The sequence below is a fragment of the Psammomys obesus genome, unplaced genomic scaffold (assembly GCF_907164565.1).
Source record: "Psammomys obesus unplaced genomic scaffold, mPsaObe1.curated_primary_1811, whole genome shotgun sequence".
NCBI lineage: Eukaryota > Metazoa > Chordata > Mammalia > Rodentia > Muridae > Psammomys > Psammomys obesus.
This window is the reverse complement of record NW_026589732.1, coordinates 4773168-4795078: the sequence shown is the minus strand read 5'-3', so window position 1 is coordinate 4795078 and position 21911 is coordinate 4773168. Positions and strand designations below refer to the sequence as shown.

The 21911-nt window shown below is 42.3% G+C and overlaps 1 protein-coding gene across 3 annotated transcripts in view; it reads right to left on the bottom strand.

Annotated features, from left to right (window-relative positions):
* LOC129675337 (myb/SANT-like DNA-binding domain-containing protein 3) overlaps positions 1–21911 on the bottom strand; it is a 128860-nt gene that overhangs the window by 40883 nt on the left and 66066 nt on the right. For all 3 annotated transcript variants that reach the window (XM_055605385.1, XM_055605382.1, XM_055605383.1), the window contains 3 exons: positions 14331–14460; positions 9940–9966; positions 7594–7690 (listed from right to left, as the gene is read on the bottom strand). In XM_055605385.1, the coding sequence (XP_055461360.1) occupies positions 7594–7690; positions 9940–9966; positions 14331–14460 (254 nt within the window). The remainder of the gene's footprint in view (positions 1–7593; positions 7691–9939; positions 9967–14330; positions 14461–21911) is intronic.

Sequence of the window (21911 nt, the reverse complement as noted above, 5' to 3'; positions counted from 1 at the left end):
AAGAAGCCCTACACTTCACAGCTCTCACACTGGAGTACTGAAGCCTCACTTACAAGGGAGCTGCTGCTTTTGGAACCTTACCTAATACCTCCAAATATAAATTCAAAAGGTGAGTAGTGATGAATGCAGCCACCAAAGCCCATGCAAAGCTCACAGCACCCCAGGAAAAAAAAAACAGTCTGCCTCAGGACAAGGGAAGTGACCTCATTAAAGTCATTTAATTTATTTTTATGTTTAAATTGTGTGCACTTGTGTGTGTGTGCCTGTATGTGGGTATGTGCATATGAGTGCAGATGCCTGCAGACGCCAGTAGAGGGGGTTGGATCTCCTAGCACCAGAGTTACGGGTGGCTGTGATCTACACAACAGTAGGAACTGAATGTGGCCCCAGTGCAAAAGCAGTAACTGTTCTTAACTGCTGAGGCGGAGCCATCTCTTGCCCCCCGTATTTTAAATTATAAATGACTGAAAACAGCAAGCAGTCGAGAAAGAAGGTACATGCAATAGAGATCACACACATTTCTGAGAAGGAAAAGCATACACTTATTTGAACGTATTTGACATTTTAAGTTATTCCTAAACTAGAGGCTGTCCGTAGACTGTCTTGTTTCCTGTTTGGGGAGGCAGAGAAGCAAATCTCAGTCAAGTTCACTGGCAAGGCACACTGGCAATACCCATAAACAGCAGCTAGCAGCCTGCCAAAAGAGAAGAAAGCTTTCTAGGTCGGGTTGGTTTGGGTGGTTGGTTGACTGTTTTTAAGACAGTGTTGAATTACCCAGGCTGGCCTCAAATTCACTGTGTGACTGAGAATGACCCTGAACTTCATATCCTCACGGCTCCCATTTCTTGAGTGCTGGGATTGCAGGCATGTTCCACCAAATTCTGCTTATGAAGTACGGGGAATTGAAGTTTGGGTTTAGGCAAGGACTCTACCAACTGAGCTTTCCCAGACCCAGAAGCGTGTGCGTGTATGTATGGGTATGTATGTGTATGTGTGTGCAATGTACATGTGTGTATGTGTGCTGCGCAACGTGTGTGTATATGAATGTGTGTGTGTGTGTGTGTGTGTGTGTGTGTGTGCGCGCGCGCGCGCCCGCGCACATGTGAGCAGGTGCACAAGCATAGGTATACCTGTGCACGTGGGAAGTCAAAGGCCAAGTTCAGGTGTTGCTCCTCAAGAGCAAGCCACCTTGTTTTTGAGACAGCCTGGTTCTGGGAACCGGAGCTCACGGATTGGTCTGCAGTGGCTAACCAGTCAGGCCAGGGATCTACATGGCTCCACTATCAGGACCAGCAATTGAAATACGCACCACCACGCCCAAATTTCCAAGTAAGTGTTCAGATCAAACTACAGACAACACAGCAACACATCAAGCACTTTATCAACTGAGCTATCTTCCTATTCCAAAAAAAAGTATTAAAAAGAAAGCACAAAGCAGAGTAGCCACAGCGGAACCCTCTAAGAACAGCCAGGTATTACAGCCCAGTATTAGGACACACAGCACAAAGGAGAAATTCTTTGCCATAAACCTGCTAACAGCAAGCCACACGGGTGCTTCTGGGTTCACACTCCTGTGGAAAATCAGGACTACACTTCCCTGCCCTCCTGAACACTGCCATAATTAGGTAAGAAACTTCAAGAATATGCTAAAATGTACATACTCTGCCCGAGAAAGCAAAGGGAAGCCAGATATGATGACCCATGCCTGTAAGCCTAGCACTTGGGAGGCTGAAGCTGGAGGACTGGGATGTTAGAGGCTAGGCTGGGCTACATGAGAAGACCTTGTCTTAGAAGGGGAGGAAGGAGGCTGGGGAGGTGGCTCAGTGGATACAGCACTTCCCAAGCAAGTACGAGGACCTGAGTTCGAATCCCAAGCACTCTCAGAGAAGCACACATGGTAGCCCAGGGCTGTAACGCCAGTGCTCTGTGAGGAAATGAGCAGCAGAGACAGGAGATTTCTAGAAGCTCAAAGGCAAAGGCAAGGTAGCTGGCACATGCAGGAGCAGAAAAACAGAAACCCCTGTTCTCAAGCAAGGTCGAGAGCGGGGACTAACACCCCAAGCCATGCTCTCTCTGACTTCCACATAGGTCATGGCATGCACACATCTCATAGGAAAACAGACTTTAAAAGGGTAAAGGGCATGGCTGGGAAGAATGGCTCTGTGTTAAAGAAGGCTTCCGCTCTGGCAAGAGGACCAGAGTCTAATTCCCAGCACTCACATCAGGCAGCTCAGGACTATGTGCACCTGCATCCTGGAACTCTGGGGACCCAGTATTCTCTTGTGGCCTTGGAAGACACCTGTACACACATATGCGCACACACACACACACACACACACACACACAAACATAAGTAAAAAAAAGTAAATTTTTAAAAGAAGGAGATAAAAAGGGAGGAAAGGATTTACACAGTGTAATTAAATTTTCATTAAGCAGCTGAAATAAAAAAAATACAGCTCTTTCTCTTAGTAACAGAAGATTAATTTCCACGGTACCACTATTCCTTCTTGCAAAGCCCTGGAATTCTTTTAATGTATAGATTAACAATAGAAAGAACCTTAAGTGTAAGAAGCTAGATAGATTATGCAGCATTTCTTCTGACAGAAAATATATTTGAAGTGAGAAAAGATAAAGCATTTTAACAGATACCCGTGTATTTAAAACTATGTGAGACATGTAGCTGTGACAGTCACGTCTGAGAGCATTATCTTTCAAACCGTAAGTCACAGAAGTAGTGGGTCATATGAAGGCAATTTGTGGACCACTACACTATTGGTTGCTTTGCTCTCAGCTACGGCAAGATGCCTGACAAGAGCGTAAGCAAGGAAGGTGCGATGCCTCAATGAGAATGGCTCCCACAGGCTCAGATATTTGAGTGTCTGGGTCCCAGTGGGTGAACTAGAGGTGTTGGAGGGGGTGTACCACTGGAGGTAGGCTTTGAAAGCCGGGCCCAGTCTCTCCCCCTCCTCTACCCACCCCCATCTGCCTTGACTGACTCCCTGACGCCAAGTCCCCGCCATGATGGTCACGGACCGACCCACTTAAACTGTGAGCAAGCCCCCAACTAAGTGCTTTAGTCTTTAAGTTGCCTCCTTCACGATGTCTTTTCACAGCAACAGAACAGCAACTAAGACACTGGGTTTATGTGGGTCACAGCTGATGGTGCAGTCACTCACGGTGAAAAAGTCCATGGCAGTGGGAGCTTGAGGCAGCTGGCTGATCGCATGGCACCCTAAGCCGGGAAGTGTGGAGAAATGACTGCTGGTGCTCAGCTTTATCTTAGTTATCCTGCCCACAGAATGGTGTCACCACATTTAGGGTGTGGCTCCCACCTCAGTTAACTCAGTCTAGACACTCCCTCATGTACGTGCCTAGACATTCTTCCCCTCTATGACTTTAGACCTTACCATGCTAACCTTCACAACGCTATCTTAGTTATTTTTCTATTGCCATGAGAAGACACCATGATCAAGGCAACTTATAAATGAACGTGCTTAATTTAGGGCTGACAGTTCCAGAGGGTTAGACTCCGTGACCATCATGGTGGGAAACATGCCAGCAGGCAGACAGGCATGGCGCTGGAGCGGTAGCTGAGAGCTTAGATCTTGAGACACAATCATGAGGAATATCATGAGCTTTTTGAAACCTCAAAGCATCCAGTAATATACCCCCTCCAACAAAGTTCCACCAACTGGGACCCAAGCATTGAAACCTATGAGACTATGATGGCCATTCTCATTCAATCACTACAACCACCACCATTTCTTAAGAAAACAAGACTGAAAATATTAGAGATATTTTTAAATGCACTACATTTAGTAAAGGACTCCACAGTCCTTTAAACATCCTACTCACGGTGTCTAAGTACAATGTGACCATGTAAACGAAGAGTGTTGGTCAATAATGTCAGTGTATTTCCTTTTTACCTTTAGATTTGTTCGTTTTACATGTACAGGTGTTTTGCCTGCAGATATGCACGTTCACGTGCCCCTGTTGCCCATAGAGATAAGAAAGAAGACATTGGATCCCCTAGAACTAGTTACATCTGTAAGCCACCATGTGGGTGTGCTGGGAATCAAACCTAGGTCCTGTGTAAGAGTCACTGCTCTTAACCACAAGCCATCTCTCCAGCCTGGTGAATTTCCTAAATAAAGCAGTTTTAAAAAAAAATTTGAAAGGTGCCCCAAACATAAAAGCACATAAACCCTAGCATTCTGGAGGCTGGGGGGGGGGGGGATAATATTGAATGTCTAAAGCCAAATGGGGCTGTATAACACACATTTGGAAAGTCACTGATAGAAGCATGTTTCCTTTTCAGATAGCTTAAGTTCCCAGCTGTAGCCAGGGATGATATGTCACAAATTCCAGGACTTAGGGGCCTAAGTCAGAGAGATTACAAGCCTGAGACCAACCTGGACTACATAATAAGACCCAGCCTAGAAAATAGTCAACAGACAACCTAATGGCTACATTCCATACACCCCTGTCCGTAAGGTCCATGCTAGAGCTCTGGAGCACATCAGGGACCACTTCCATCCCAATTAACCTTTTACATATATTAAGAAAAGACAAGCGTACAACCCAGGCTCTTGACATAAGGAAAAGACAAGGTGATGTGTACGGTTTGAACAGTACACATATGTACCGAGGCAGCATACTTTATACCCCTTAAATATGTGCAATTACATGGAAACAATAATTCATACGTGGGTGGCATATGTGCACATATATGCACTCCTGCAAAGGCCAAAAGACGATGTGGGGTATTTTTCTTGTTTTGTTTGGTTTTATTTCGTTGGTTGGTTGGTTTTCTTGTTTGTTTGTATGCGACAAGGTCTCACTAAGTAGCCTTAGATGATATGTAGACCTGACTAGCCTTGAACTCACAAAGATCTGACTGTCTCTGCCTCTCAGATGCTGGAGTTAAAGGCCTGTGGCACCATACCTGTGGGTATTTTTGTCTATCAGTCTCCACCCTATTCCTCTGAGACAGTCTCTCACTGAGCCTGAAGCTCACTATTTCTGTGAGGCTGCTGAGCAATGAGCTCCCAGGATCTGCCTTGCCTCCATCCCTCATCCTGAGGTTACAGAAACACGCAGCCATCAACAGCTTTTCAGATGTGGGCTAGGGATTCAGACTCAGGTCCTTAAACTTACACATCAGTAATTCTCACCCACTCAGCCATTTCCTAGTCCTGAAAATAAATTAAGAGTGATCAATAACAGAGGGAGAGTCGACGGCATCTGTGGGAATCTGCTCTCACACCAACACAGACATACCGATATACACATAAATCAGTGTAAAATATTTTTTAAAAACTCAAGGCAGTAGCTAATGTCATTATTTCTGCATGTCTTCGTTTTCTGTACCTGAAGTTCTCTGTAGCTGTCTTGTTGGAGCTACAAAACCTCTACAGATAGCTTTCTTGGAATCAAAGCCCATTTAAAAGTAAATTAGAAAAATTCAACCCACAATCAGCAGCAGTGCACAAGCTAAAAGGTTAGCCTGTAAATAAAATACCCTTTTGCTGCGTATCTATAGCAGCATCAAGTATTTTAGCTTCACCACTCATTTTCTGGAGTGTCAATCATCTCCTCAGTGTGTTCCCACATTCATCTCAGACCATGTTCTCCTCTGCCTGTGGGTAAGCCCTTCCCTGTTCAGTGCCCACCCCCTTTGCTGAGAGCTGTTTCCTACAAAAGCAGTGTCTGCAAAAATTGCAGGTAAAAAGACACACGCAAAATTAATTTTCTCTGAAGGGGAATGTGCTATGTCTTAGGGGGGAGGCGGTTGCAGAAAGATGTCTTATTTGGAGCCATTTTTGAGTCTAAATGGAATCAGCTTTGGTTCCAAATCTTCTATCACTTTCTATTTAAGCATGAAAAATGACAGCTGAGAAATGTATAAAGTAGGGCTGAAAAGAGGTATTGTTAAAGGAATCAAAACAGACCAATATACCCAGCCAATCAATCATGGGCAGCCATGTAGCCTATGAACACTATTATAAAACTGTCCTAAGAAAAGTAATGAAAAAAGCAATTACACACACACAAGCACACATACACACAATACAAGTACACATAAGCACACACTCACACACACATACTCACTAGCGTTCCATTATGCCTTCTCATTAGTGACATCAGAGGAAAGACAGTACTTATTCTAAATGTACGTATCACTTCTCTCTTGTCCAATGAACTGCTGTCTGCTTTGGGTTATAAAATAGTTCCCCCACATCAAACCACTGTAATGAACAAAAACACTGGCCAATCCTGGAAACGACGTGTAAAGACAATACATTAAGCTTTTCTAAAGTTGCCAGGCATTAGTGGTGACCGCCTTTAATCCCAGCACTCGGGAGGCAGAGGCAGGTGGTTCTCTATGAGTTGCAGGACAACCTGGTCTACAGGGTAAGTTCCAGGACAGGCAAGGCTACACAGTAAAAAACCTATCTCAAAAAAAGAAAAAAAAAAAGAAAGAAAGAGAAAAAAAGATTTCTGAAGTCACTTCCCTATCTTCATTTATCCTATACATGCTAGGTAAACCACCAAGCATTTAATTTTACCAAATGCCACCCAAACAGCTGATATTATGCCATTAATACTGAAAATAGAATGGTATTGATTTATAAACTCACTCTGGGCATTAATGCTAATTAATACAGTTTTGATAAAAAAAGATTTAAAGTGCTGAACAAAACACAGGATCTGAAAGCACACACCAAAAATATGTACAAAAGGAATAAAGTAACAATCTCCAAAAAAAAGAGTGTTTCCGAATATGCACTAGAGGAAACAGAGAAAATGAAGAAGATACAGTTAGCTGTCAGGTCCTGAAGTCAGCGTCAAAGCTTTGAAAATCAAATATGCACAAATTAAGCAGCACAGGAAAATGAAAGAGCAAGACTGGGAATAGGTAAACATAATACTGAGGAAAGGGAAAATCAAACCTGACTGCTGATAAGCGCCAGGGTCATTACTATTCCACCAAACAAACACTTCTTCCAGGGACCAGGCAGAAAACTGGCGGAGTCTGTTAGCCATTAAACTCACTGTGGTGAAAGTTGAATGTGGATAAGAAAAACAACATCAACTATACAACTGAGGTTTATAAGAATACGTTTCAATTATATAAAAGGTGTAGTTAAATTTTTGCAAATTTAAAATTTTTTTTTCTCAGTGCACCGAAACACATTAGGTTTTTGCAAGTGTGTCTGAATTTGTACCACAAGAAGAAAAAAACTGCAAGAGAAGAAAGAGAAACTGTTTATTATAGATGCTTACAGATGGGACAGTGTAAGATGACGGTTTTGATGAATAAATCATAATTAGTATAAACAAAATTGTTTTTTAAAGAACACAGATCAAACTCAAAAAACTATAAATGGATTCTCATTCTGAACATATAACTCATTTAAACAGTCATTGTATTACATCAACTTAAAAAAAGAAAAGAGAAAAGAGCCAGCCAGACCATTGAGAGTTAAAATGTTAGGAGGCATGCGCAGAAGCCCCAGAGCTGAGTAGAAAGCTCTTCCTGCAACAGGGAAGAGACCTGAGAAGCAGTTAGTCCCACGCCCCACAGCTCACCCAACATTTTCCGCATCCTCGTCACACTCAGCCTTGTACTTGCACGGTCCACACTTGGAATGCTTCCTGTGAGCCTCTGCTCCCGAGCCTTCCTCCTCTGTGTAAACAGAAAAGTTGTTCTTTTAACCAGAGCTGGAATGGAGCCTTTCCAGATATGCTTCAAGTTTTCAGAAGCCGTTATCTTGTTTTGGAGGAAAACGCACCCAAGCTTCTGGAGGTAATCACTTCTAAAAAGGCCTCAGAGCTGGAGTCCAAAGCTGCTGAAACTACTGAGCAGCATATGCCGTGACACAGCACTGTTAGCAAAATAATGGCTTAGGCTGTGTGTGCTGGAACAACACAGTAGGTTTAATAAACTGCATTTCTAACGAATTACCATTTAATACTGAGTGGGAGAAAATAAAACATGAGCAAAACTCCTATCTGTGACTATCCTCGCCCTAAAGAAGCCAATACAGGCTGATTGGCAAAGACATGCAGGAACACATGAGAACATCATCATCACCTTCCCTCACATTAGCCCCACACCCGACTTTTGAAGCACATAAAAACTAACTCCAGAGTTAAAAGAAGTATTTGTCTCCAATTTTAGACAAGGAAAGGGGTGCCCTCTCAAAGCCCCCTTCTCTAGTTGGCCCACTTAACACAGCCCATAATACTGAGATGGAGAAATCTGTGAATGTATTTCCCAGCCACAAAAGAAGCACATATCACTGACCCCCGGAAAAAGAAAATCGCAGCCCCCGAACAAGGGCATCCTGTATGTGTGGACCGGACAGTCTCTCCAAGAGGGCCAGGAGGTCAGCTGTGAGGAAGGTGCTCAGCTTGGAGGGACCTGGTATATGACAGAATTCTGAATTGGGGGCAGAGCAGTCATTGACGACCTTATCAAAACACAAGTCCACAGATAGCACCTAACTTCCCCAGTGTATGCTATCTGCCTATTATGATTGGAAACACTCCTTAAACACGATGAAGCCCAGATTGCAATGATCATAATAATTAATAATTCTGAGCTCTCAGAACCATCGTAAGATCCAGACTGGCTCAGCAAACCACTAAATCTTTCCAGTGCATGTTCCCTTGAGGGCTGAGAACAACCTACATTCTCAGCAAGGCAGCTAGGGCTGTATTATATTAGCAGATCTTGGGAACATCTGAGTTTCCTAACGGAACAATGACCACAGGGACCAGCTCACATGATCTCTTAAAATCCTTTCCTGCTCTCATATCTAAAATTCATGAAGTTAGCTTTCACACATGATTACAAAGCTGCTGCTTAAACACGTCCATTTAAATCAAATCCTATTGTTCAGTTGCTTTTATCATCTTCTGTCTGGCTGAAACTGCCATCCTTGAATTCCTCGCCATAAATGATCTATTCTCTACAGTCCTTCAAAGTCCCTTCCAACTTGGAAACTTTGGGACTCTATCAAATACAGAGGAAAGAGTAGCCTGGCACAGGTTTCATGTGGTTAGGATCTGAGCTGAAGTTTATATTTGGCCTGAATTTCCCCAGTGGGTGTTCCTGTAACATATCCTCAGGGTACCTCGAGTATTAATGTGCACAGAGTAAGATTTATAGCTTCATTAAACTCACCCTCAGTTCTGGTGCTTCAATGCTATCACCAAATATGACATTTTTAAACATCAGAAATAATTTTTCTGTGAAATAGAATTTAAAACACAGGACGTTTTAAAGATTTAAATTTAACTCTTAATTCCACCAGAGTTGTTTTGCGAGCTTTCTCTTCTCTAAGCATAACTTACTCTAGATTTTTTTTAACCTTGTTAGACTTAAGGAAAAAAAATTCCTTACGGTAAAAAAAAATTGGAAGCAAATAAAAGAGATGTAAAAGCTCTGATTCATGATAAAAATCACTTGGGTGAACAATCCTGAGTGGAAGCTAGCTTGTGCAACCTAAACAAAGGCTACGATGGGTTCTGTTTAGTCTGACAGGAAACTCTCATTAAAAACTATGTGGAACAAAGTTAAGAGAGATACCCAAGGTGGGCATGGTGGCCAGGGCACAGGGCTTCTGTAAGGTTGTTGGTGATGATGAGTCCCTGAATCTGTATACCCTAAAAGTCATTGTGCTTCAAACTTGAAAGGAGGGAGCTCTCTGGCATGTGACTTATATCTCAGAGCTGGTAAATATCAAAGGAAAACAAAGGCCTTAAGAAGTATTTGAGCTGGGCATGGAGGATCACGCCTGGAATCCGTGAGAGACTGAGACATGAGGACCAATGTAAGTTCAAGGCCAAACCTGTGTTATGTAGTGAGTTCCCAGGCAGCCTGGGCTATGGATGAAACTCTCTCAAAGTAGCGAAGTATTTAAAACTCACCTCCTTCTCCAGATCCAGAGCCATTATCTGAGAAGAAAAACAGCAAATTTAAACGTTTCTCCAGGAAATTCCATCTTTTCAAATAGTAACATTTCTTATCAAAAATAAAACTGTGGCATCCATGGTCATATATCCTCTTCTCAAACTTTTGACAGCTAAGTTTATTTTCATTTCTACTTTAGGCTCTACAGAGTAAGTAACCTAGGCACAAAGCCATCAGGAGTTCTTATATACTAAATATATTTCTTATATTTCAGAAGCCAGCCCATCAGGAAATACCCAGATCTTATAGACTAAGACTAAAAATACTATAAATAGCTAAACAGAAATGATTAGCCCATACATTTAGAAGGTAAAAGGAAATTTTAATTTTGTTAGGGCTGGAGAGGAAAACTGAACAAACTGCTTCTACTAGAAAGATAAAAGCTGAGCCTGGCTCCAAAAGTCTTCTTAATCAAATTTGTGGATACAGACCAGAGGCCAAAAGGCTTTAAAAAAAACATGATTTAGCAAGGAGAACCTCAGGGTTGAATGTGCATAGTAATGATAAAATTAGCTTCCTCTAGGAAATCTATTCAGGATAAATCTCAGAGAGAGAACAGCCTAAAATGTAATTAATGTACAATTTAAAATTTTGGTAGTGCTGGGCCTTGTAAATACTAGGCAATTGCTCTACAACTGAGTCACAACCCAAGCCCTAAATTTTTATTTTATAGTGCTGAAAGAAGCCAATATATACCACATGGTGGAAATAGGGGATTCTGCCATATCATCAGCATGGAACTGTAAAAATTTTAAAAAGAGATGGCAGATGAAGATACTGATACGTTAGCCAAACTCTCCAGGGGAGATATCTTGGCCCCAGGGAATTAGTTCTATTCTTCAAATGTTCACTAGAATGGAAGATAATTCTGAATACTAGAACAATACCAGCCCCTTCCCACCAAACTCCATGAAGCAATAGTCAAATCCCCAGACACGCAACAATAGGGGGAATTAGAAGGCACGCCTTACAGGCAGTGCCACGTGCATAGGCTCTGTGTGCTTTGTGGAGAGTTCTCAGTTGCATTCAGTTTTGGTTTAACCACTCAGCTAAGGCTGTCTCCTGAAAGGAAAAAGGGAAAGAGCAGGGAAATAGAAAAGGAGGAGAGAAATGGGAATTGAATTTGTAAAAACTTATGACCATATTTTCTTAGGAAAACTAGGCTTTCTCCCTTTTATTAGATATCCATTGATTGGGTATATATTAAGTGCCAAGCAATGTGATAAAAGCTGAGATTACAAATAATAAATAAGACATGTATGTTCCTAGTACACGAGACACTCACCCCAAACCTTTTTTCAAACTGTGTCCAATTTTAATAGATACTAAAAAATCTTACAATGTCCTTAAGTCATTAAGACTTCCTAAATAAATCAAATACTATTGAACACTCTGACAATATGGTAGTTTTTGTTGCCGAATTTTATCAGTAGCATACACATCCTTGAGTCCATCGTAGCTAGAAGAAGGTGTTATGCTTCCCTAAATAAAGCATACGGCCTCCTGGTGAAGAAAGCTCTTATGTGGTTATAGGCACGTATGTCAGGTAAGTGAAGTACCACATGTTACATGCATAGGTACATAGAAGGTAAAACAAACTTCCCAGAGATGTCACAGAAGAAGGACTTCAGAGTAAAGCCTAACAGGATTTTTTTTTTTTTGAATAATTGAAAGAGGAAATATTTCAAGCTCTCAGGACACCTTTAAAGACCAAATAACATGAAAACAATGGGTCAGCAAAAAACAAAAACAATATGACACCTCAAGGCCTTGGTATTCCAAAGCTTAACAAACCCAGAAGACTGATACCCATGTAAAAATTTAGAGAGATGGTGAGAGAGAGTCTAAGGTACAGGTTACATGGTAAATAAAAGCTGAGGTAACTTTAACGTGAGGCCTTTCTGCAACCTACCCCTCTACCCCCTGTTTAACATTCACTGCCTACCAAAGCAAATGCTCCTAACAAGTGACCAATCAATATGGCATCAGAAAGATGTTACCACACAGGCTGAGGCTTTGTATTAATCCTTAATTATTTTGCTCCCTGAGGTCTGCTTGCTAACCTTTACCAGCAGACAATCATATACCTCAGGTAATGCTTTGTAGCCTTCCTTCCAAAATTATCCCTAATTGGCTACATAAAAGGCCAACAGCACACCTGGGCAGGGCAAATGTGAGAGGTAGGGCTAAGGTTCCAGGGTGGAGGACAGAAGAATCACGCGAAGGAGAGAGACAAGTGTTAGAGGAGAAGGAGGAATCGGGGACCGCCATGGGTTAGCGTGGACAAAACCATGCAGCCAGGAGGAATTTACTCTGAGGCAATGCTGGAGAGAAGTAGCTCAGATGAAAAGCCTAGGTATTTATGGAATTATGAATGGGAAGCGGCCCAACTAGGAATGATTATAGCAAATGGCATGGGATGTGGGCTGGGAGGCAACAAGGTAGCTTAGGGGGTTATATCTGCCCATCCTCAGCTGATTTAAGGCTTATTTACAATTCTATCGGGTGTCTATGCCTTTTATTGGTATGGTAGCAGGTTAATAATAACCACTGTAATAATTACAGGCTATTAATAATAAACATTAATAGCACTTTTATTTTCTACAACAGAAGGACTCCCCAAATTTTCTAGATCAAGCCTTTGAAGCACAATGTACTTAGAGAAGCTCATGAGGACATCACGTGACAGCCCAAGAGCACAAACTTTCAGCACCTAGTTATTTTGTGTACAGTAAAAACTTTCTCCTTGTCCAAAAAGATCAGACACTTCACTGCTTCTGTGCAGTAACTACGTTAGGAGGAAGTTCTACGACAGACGTGGAGGGGGACAGCCACATTTCACAGTGCGGTGTGAGGGCTAGCCACAGTGGCCAGAGCAATCCTGAGGATCCGACTGTGGGCCTCCAGCATCTGTGTAAGCAGCCTGATGTGGCAGCATGCTCCTGTCACACCAGCACTGGGGGGGCAGAGACAGATCCTGAGAGCCTCCCGGCCCGCCAGCCTACCTATGCAACAGTGGTTGCAGATGCAATGAGACTGCATCTCAGGGAAATACGAGTAGAGCTGGAAGATGATTCAGCGGTTAAGAACATTTGCTGCTGTTTATTTCCCAGCACCCACCACCCTAGTTCCAAAAGATTCAACACACCTCTTCTCACACTCTAGGGCTCTGCACAGAGGTGGTACACTTATAGACAGTAAGGAAAACATCATACATAAAAATAAAATAGCAATAAAGGAAGGTAGCAGGTGTCTATCTCTGGTTTTCACACATGGAGGCATGTACCTGAACACATGCATGCATATGACACACACTCATACGCACAAAAGAAATGAAAAGAAAAAAGGTGAGTTGTGTGAGTTAGAATGAAAGTTTTGGGGTCACGCGGATCTAAGATTCTAAGATCCAGATTCTAAGATCAGTAACATCCCACTTCCGTAACGAAGCTCCGATAAGCCAGCACTGCAGCTCAGCTTTCCCAGCAGACAGCACTCTGCAAGGAAGGAACACTGTCCCTGACTCCTCAGAGAGGACCTCTCCCACAGTCTGCCCTATGCATCTCTGGTTTGGGCGATTTTAACTGTATCTTTTCCCTTCAATAAATCATACCTGTAATAGCTTTTAGTGAGTTTTATGAGCCCTTCTAGAAAACTATACCTGAGGACAGTTTGGGGAACTTTTTGAACTCTAAATGGTAGCATAAGGGAGAGCAGTGTTGGGGCCTATGCACACTAACTTATAGCTGGCCGTAAACCCTTCACATTTAGTGAGAGGGGGAACTTTAAACACTGTGACATACCAGAAAAAGGAAGTAAACGAAGACAGTATCAGTCTCTGTCTTTACCACTGGCTTCCACACAATGACTGTAGTTACAGTACCTGGCCTTCACCTTCACCCTCAAACTCAACACAATTAAGAAACTCACATTGAGACCTCCCAAAACCAAAACTACCATTTCAAGGAAGGAGAAAGTAAATAAGAGGGCTGGAGGCGGTGGGTGGAAAGGAGCAAAGAATCTGGAAAGAAATATAACCTGAAATGTTCATAGAGGCTTTCTAGAGACAATCATCTCAAAAACATAAATAAATGAAGACAAACTTAGCCCATGGCAGTTCCCAACTCCAAACTGTACCAAGCAAAGGATCTGTGACATTCCCACACAAAACATACAGTCAATACAGGCATACAATCAATACAAAAATCACCTCGAGTTAAGAAGCATAACATGAAACATAGACAAACCTCCCTCACTCACCACCAACCCCTCCAGCAAAGTGAGCCAAACACTTCCGGCTAAATTCTCCTTTTGGAAAATATGGGGGAACCATTTCTAACAACATACATACCAGAGTAGCAAGGTCCCCGGGCCACCACTGTTATGTCTTTCTGGTGCTTGCAAGCAGCTCTCCTGAGAAAACATTCATTCTGATAAGTGTCCCCATTTGATCCACAGACAGGAATGTAATTTGTATGGCACTGCAAAAGAACAAAAATACACTCAGAACGAGGCATGAATATTAATGGCATAGCTCACACTCATCAATACAAAAGGAGAGTATTATGACTTTACTTCTAGAACAGGTTGTCCCTGAATATAACTTTTAACAAAGAAGACCTGCCTCTTCTTCAGACGTTCTTCTCATGTCAGTAACAAAAATAACTACCAGTTGGCCCTGAATGAAATGAGACATCCCTGTGCAATCTACTGTGTTTACTTGCTAAGAAAAGCCATAGAAATATTAAGAGGGAAGTCGTGACAATGTTTGTAAAGAGCTACTCAGATGATGACTTCACCATTAAAATCCATTTACTTAATACCGCTAGTCGCAAAGTCCCCACCGAAGGAACAGAGAAGACACAAAGAAATCTGCACAGCCTCCGTACTCAGAGATGTTATAATCTTGTTAGAATAGAAAAAAAAAATGGCAAAGCTAAATTATGTTCCAAGTCAGTCGATCAGACAAAGTACGATGCCTGATCTCCACTGCTACAAGCTAGAGTTTGAGGAAAACCTCGTCAGAGAAAGTGGGCTTCTAACTGAGCACCGAAGGACAAACAGGAACAAGGCGGATGAAGATAAACGGTAATGAGATTTGAAAAATGACGCTGGTTCAACATACTTAAAAGAACTTTAGAACTTCTACATGTCAAATATAGCACAGATGGGGGGCTGGCGAGATGGCTCAGCAGCTAAGTACTCACAGAAAAACAGTAACAGCCAACAAATACATAAAAGTAATTGACCTTCATTAGCAATCTGAGTTGTACACTGAAAATAAGAATTGAGGGGTGGGGGATTCTTTAGAGAGGTACGTACTGTGTAGACCAGGCTACCAAGGAACTCTCCCTGTCTGAATTCACCTAACCAGTGCAAAGATTACAGGCATGTGCCATCATGCACAGATTGCCATTTTTTCAAGTATTGTTTGTCCATGACACTAAATGCAAATTTTTAAGACAATATACAATAAAGTATAGCAAGAAGACATTTCATTCAGTCTAATTTAGAAAATATGGATAACTTCTAGAAGAAGATGTCAATATATTTTTCATATGTCCAATTTTCTGTATGTCTCAATTTTTCTGCAATCAACAAGATGTACTTTTACTATAATCTACTTTTTTAAGTGGTCTGTCTCAGTGTCTGAAGCATCAATACAGCATATTAGCACAGCTTAGCAACTGCTAGCTAACAAAGTTATTTTATAACCAACCTAACTTTACGATCAATATCAGCAAAATATTACACAAACTTTTATTAAAATTAAATTTTTATTTAAAGAGCTTTGTATATGAAAGTGCGTATGAATATTTTTAATCTAACTCCATTATAAGTAGATATAAGCACCTGAGTACTATATTGTCTTCTAAAATAATCATTCCAAAGCATGTAATAAATGACCTTTATTTTGCTTATATATTAAAATTATGTACCATATTTATTTCTCTAACCATGTGTTTTTCTAGGCAACATTATAAATTTCATTTAACGGTAATAAAGACATGGAACGTGAGCTATCGAAAGAGTTTGATAGGACTGGAAATCTTAACATTTATAAAACAGTATCTCAGTAAGCACTGGACAGCAGCTTTAAACGTCCTATGGACTTAAACATTTTAACAACCAAGGAAGCTCATGGCAATGCCTGAGCCAGGGCTCTGAAGTCAAACACTGTTAGCTCTCAAACCCCGGGCCCACCATCCCTATGAAAGCAGCACCGCCTTGCCCATCTGTCTACAGCTAACTGTCACAGTCATCTCAAAGAATGTCGTTATGAGGATTAAATAAAGTGGAGGTACCTATGGTGTTGCTATCTGGCCAACGACAAATTCTTAAATATCAGCTGTGGCTCCTGTCATTTTGAAGTCTTGAGTACTTGTGTAGAAGCACAAGTACTGCTCCTGACATCTTGCACACAAGTCATTCAGAGTCTCACCCATGAGTCACTTGATGGTGAGCAAGGGTCCTTATGTCCCTGCAATCTGTCTCATCAGCACAAACCTCAGAGGGACCTTGAGATGAGGAAGTAGATCTGTGGTTCCTTCATCATTCTTCATTTCTAGGGCCTCTCCTGGAAGCCACCCAGAATGTTAATGGACAAATGAAGGAATCTGGGCAATTTTACAACATTCAGACTAATCACTGACTCTGGACGTGATCTCTGATCTCTATTCTGCCACCTTTGATGAGGAATAGAAAGCTCCTCTATCACTTATGACTGTGATGATACTGCCGGCTACGTGAAGCTGTTTGAAAGATACAGCACTAAACAATTCTGGAACTACAGCCATTCAAGCACTTGCTGTATACCTACTATGTGCCACGAATTGTTTGGATCACAATAAAATAAGAAAGTAAGCATGTATTGTCACTTGAGTTATTCATCTTAGCCATTCTGATGGGTGTAAGGTGAAATCTCAGGGTCGTTTTGGTTTGCATTTCCTGATGACTAAGGACACTGAACCTTTTTTTAAGTGTTTACCTGCCATTCAATATTCCTCTATTGAGAATTCTCTGTTTAGCTCTGTACCCCATTTTTTTAACTGGATTACTTGATTTGTTGCTGTTTAACTTGTTGAGTTCTTTATATATACTGGATATTAGCCCTCTGTCAGATAGAGGGTTGGTGAAGATTCTTTCCCAATCTGTAGGCAGTCGTTTTATTTTGATGACAGTGTCCTTTATTTTACAAAAGCTTTTCAGTTTCATGAGGTCCCATTTATTGATTGTTGCTCTTAGAGCCTGAGAAAGGGGAACCCTCCTCCACTGCTGGTGGGAATGTAAACTTATACAACCACTATGGAAATCAATCTGATGCTTTCTCAGACAATTAGGAATAGCGCTTCCTCAGATCCAGCTATACCACTCCTAGGCATATACCCAAAAGAGGCTCAAGTATACAACAAGGACATCTGCTCAACCATGTTTGTAGCAGCTTTATTTGTAATAGCCAGAAGCTGGAAACAGCCCAGATGATCCTCATTTGAGGAATGGATACAGAAATTGTGGTACATCTACACAATGGAATATTACTACGCAGCGATAAAAAACATTACTACGCAGCGATAAAAAACAAACAAACAAACAAATCATGAAATTTGCAGGTAAATGGTGGGAACTGGAAAAGATCATCCTGAGTGAGGTATCCCAGGGGCAGAAAGACACACAGGGTATATACTCACTCATAAGTGGATACTAGACATATAATATAGGATAAACATACTAAAATCTGTACACCTAAGGAAGCTAATCAGGAAGGAGGACTCTGGCTAAGATGCTCAATCCCCATTCAGAAAGGCAAAGAGGATGGACATCGGAGGAGAGAGAACACAAGGAACAGGACAGGAGCCTACCACAGAGGGCCTCTGAAAGGCTCTACCCTGCAGAGTATCGAGACAGATGTTGAGATTCATAGCCAAACTTTGGGCAGAGTACAGGGAATCTTATGAAAGAAGTGGGAGATAGTAAGACCTGGAGAGGACAGGAGCTCCACAAGGACAGTGACAGATCCTAAAAGTCTGGGCACAGGGGTCTTTTCTGAAACTGATACTCCAACCAAGGACCACTCATGGAGATGGCCTGGAACCCCTGCACAGAGGTAGCCTAGTTCAGTATCCAAGTGGCCTCCATAGTAATGGGGACAGGGACTGTCTCTGACATGAACTGATTGGCCTGCTCTTTGATCACCTCCCCGAGGGGGGAGCAGCCTTACCAGGCCACAGAAGAAGACAATGCAGCCACTCCTTATGAGACCTGATAGACTAGGATCAGAGGGAAGGGGAGGAGGACCTCCCTTTTCAGTGGACTGGGAGAGGGACACAGGTGGGAAAGAGGGAGGGTGGGATTGGGAGGGGAGGAGGAAGGTACAGGGGGGATACAACGTGAATAAACTGTAATTAATAAAATAAAAATAATTATTAAAAAAAAAGTAGGGGGGAGTTAGTGTGACCTGGAGAGGACAGGAGCTCCACAAGGACCAAATATATCTGGGCACAGGGGTCTTTTCTGAGACTATATCTCCAACCAAGGACCATGCATGAATATAACCTAGAACCCCTGCTTGGATGTAGCCCATGGCAGCTCAGTATCTAAGTGGGTTCCCCAGTAAGGGGAACAGGAACTATCTCTGACATGAACTCAGTGGCTGGCTCTTTGATCTCCTTCTCCCCCCCCCCCGGCCCCAAGGGAGGAGCAACCTTCCTAGGCCACAGAGGAGGACATTGCAGCCAGTCCTGAAGAGACCTGATAAGCTAGGGTCAGATGGAAGGGGAGGAAGACCTCCCCTATCAGTGGACTTAGAGAGGGGCAGGGAGGAGATGAGGGAGGGAAGAAGGGATTTGGAGGGAATGAGGGAGGAGCTACAGCTGGGATACAAAGTATATAAACTGTAACTAATATAAAAAATAAAAATGTAATTTAAAAAAAAAAAAGAAAGAAAGTAGGTTCCTGGGATAATTCATCTTAATTATCAATTTGATTGATAGATTGATAGGTACCTAGAAGAGCAATAAAGCACATGTCTGGACGTGTCTTTGAGAGGATTAATTCCAGTAGAAGGGCTAGCCCTGAATATTGATAGTAGCACTACCAACACACGGGAGACCTGTGGAGAGTAGGACAGGAAGAAGAAGCCCACAAACACTGGCTCTTCCTCTCAATTTCCTGCACACCATGATGGACTAAACCTCTGAAAATGTACACCAAAATAAGCCATGTTTTCCCCCACCCACCCCCCGTGTAGTTGTTTTGCTCCGGTATTCTGTCAGGAAAAGTTGGACTAATATAGCTGCGATAGTTAATTTCATGTGGCAACTTGACTAAGCCCTAGGGTGTCCAGATTAAAAGATATTTCTGGATATATCTGTGAGAGCCTTTCCAAACGAAATTAGGATTGGAGTCAGTGAACCAAGTAAAGCAGACTGCCCTCTCCAGGGTGAGACACATTATCCGACTTGTGTTTGCTTTTATTTTTATTAATTTGTTTTTAATTTATATATTCACTTTACATCCCAATCATAGGCTCCTCTCCCTCCTATTCTCCCAGTCCCTTTCTCCTACCCTCTTCCTCTTATCCCCCCTCCCCTAGTCCTCAGAATATGGAAGCGCCCCCCCAACCAGCCCACCCCAGTACATCAAGTACTGAGCTCTTCTTCATCAACTAAGGCTAGGCAAGGCAGCCCCAAAAGGCGGAAGTGATCGAAAGCAGGCAATAGAGGCCATGCCATAAACAGTACCTGCTCAACTTACTAGGGGACTCACATGAAGACTGAGATGCCCATTGGTTACCTATGTGTAGGGGGCCTAGGTCAAGTCCATGCATGCTCTTTGGTTGGTGCTTCCGTCTCTGTAAGCCCCCATGGGTCTAGGTTAGTTGACACTGTTGGTCTTCTTGTAGCATTCTTGTCCCTTCCCAGTCTGTCTATCCTTCCCTCCCACTCTTCTATAAGACTCCCCAAGCGCTGCCTAATGCTTGGCTGTGAGTCTCAGCATCTAATTCAATCAACTGCTGGGGTGGAGGGTCCTCTCAGAGAATAGTTAAGGTTAGGCTCCTGTCTGTAAACACAACAGCATATTATTAATGGTGTCAGGGGTTGGCTTTCTCTCATGGTCTGGGTCTCAAGTTGGGCCAAGCACTGGTTGGTCATTCCCTCAATCTCTACTCTATCTTTATCTCTGCACATATTGTAGGTAGGGTAAATATTTGGTTCAAAAGTTTTGTAGAAGGACTATAGGTCCTCCTGGCTAGAGGGTGGCCTCCTCAGTCTTGTGTCCCTGCTGCTAGGAGGCTCAGCTAGACATTCCCATATCCTCCCTATAGCCTGCTCTGTATTCAGCTTGTCTCAGGGAGGCCCCTGCCTTTGGTTTCCCTTTTCTGTCCAGGCCCTCAGACCTCCCCTCCCCATTCTCCCCACATCTGACAGCCCCACCTTGTTTCCCTCGTTACACCCTCTCCTACCTCTCCTATCCAGTTCCCTCTCTACAGAAACCAAATAGAACAAAATGGAGAGATACGGGTCTTCAGCCTTTAGTTTCCAACAGGGATGTACACCATCCATTTCCTGAATCTTCATCCCTTAACAGATTGTGGGATTGCTCAGCCTCTATAATCAAAAAAGCTAATTCCTCATTAGTCTCTTCTTCAGAACTCTCACATAGTCATGTGCATGTACTCTGCTGTTTCTATTTCTAATACAAAGTTCTAGTAAGAATGAGAAGGCCATGGAATCTGGCAAAAAAAAAAAAAAAAAAAACAGCCACAAATACAGGAAGACAGGCCACAGAACTCTAAATACAACAAGGAAGAAAGAAAATAGAGGAAATTCAGAGGCACTAAGTTTTAAGGGGAAGATGTAGCATTAATAAGTTTTCTATGCATATAATTAGTGAATGGATTTGTTTATATAACTAGCAAGATAATGGCTTCTATGAGCCAACTAACAAAATTTGCAGTTATGTACAATCCCATTTTCTGTGAAAGTGAACCTAACTCATGCTCCAGAAGCTTGTATTAGCACTGAAAGCATGCAGAATTATAAGCAATCTTTTCAAGCAATTTGATTATCACTGTTAAGATTTACACAAAAGACAGCTGTGCCTAATGTAGACATCAAGTCACTGTTTTTAAGCTGCCAATAATTTGGGTTTTATGAATAGATCTATAATCTTGCAGGAAGACAGCAGCGCGATCAAAGGAAGAATTGCTCAGCAGGAGAAGCAACCAGGCTATAAGCCCCTGGGCAGTTTGCCCCTACAAGGCAAGGAACCTGTCCTTAAACATCTTTAGCATCCAGCTGAAGACACAGCATCCAGCAAGCCCAGAAAAGCATCTACTGATCTCACTTCCTCACTTACATTTCTCTTCCTGCTTTGCCACAGGTTAAGAACCAAAAGATTTAAGACAGATGATGGAAAAATATTTTTTAGCTGTTCAAGGACATTGAAAAGGCTGCCTTTTTTAATATGTAATCTTAAAAATACCTCAAGGGCTTGGAAAAAAATGAAGAAAAACAGAATCTAAAACCAGCTCCATGGAAATGAAAGAGCCCCATGGAAAGGCAGGCACAGAAGGAACTGATGTCCCCAGCCAATGGGCAGCAAGGGTGTGAAGCCGGCCAAGGCAGTCTAAGCAAGCTGGGAAGAAAGTGGCTATTGTGGAGCCTGCCTCACAGAAACACCGCTCTGTATAAATGGATGAAAAGTCTCTTTGACCCTGAGAACCTAACGGGGTGGTCAATAGCAGTGTGCCCAGCTACCCATCCCCATTGCTTCCATTCTTTATTTCTTTTCATGGAAATAGGCGTCGTGATGGTTTGTGGTATTCAAAGAAGATTCACAACACACAAGTGCTCTCTCCCTGTGTGTTCTTACTACATCTTACATGTACCTTTGTTCAGATCAAATACTAGTGAGGAAGTCATTCTTGGGG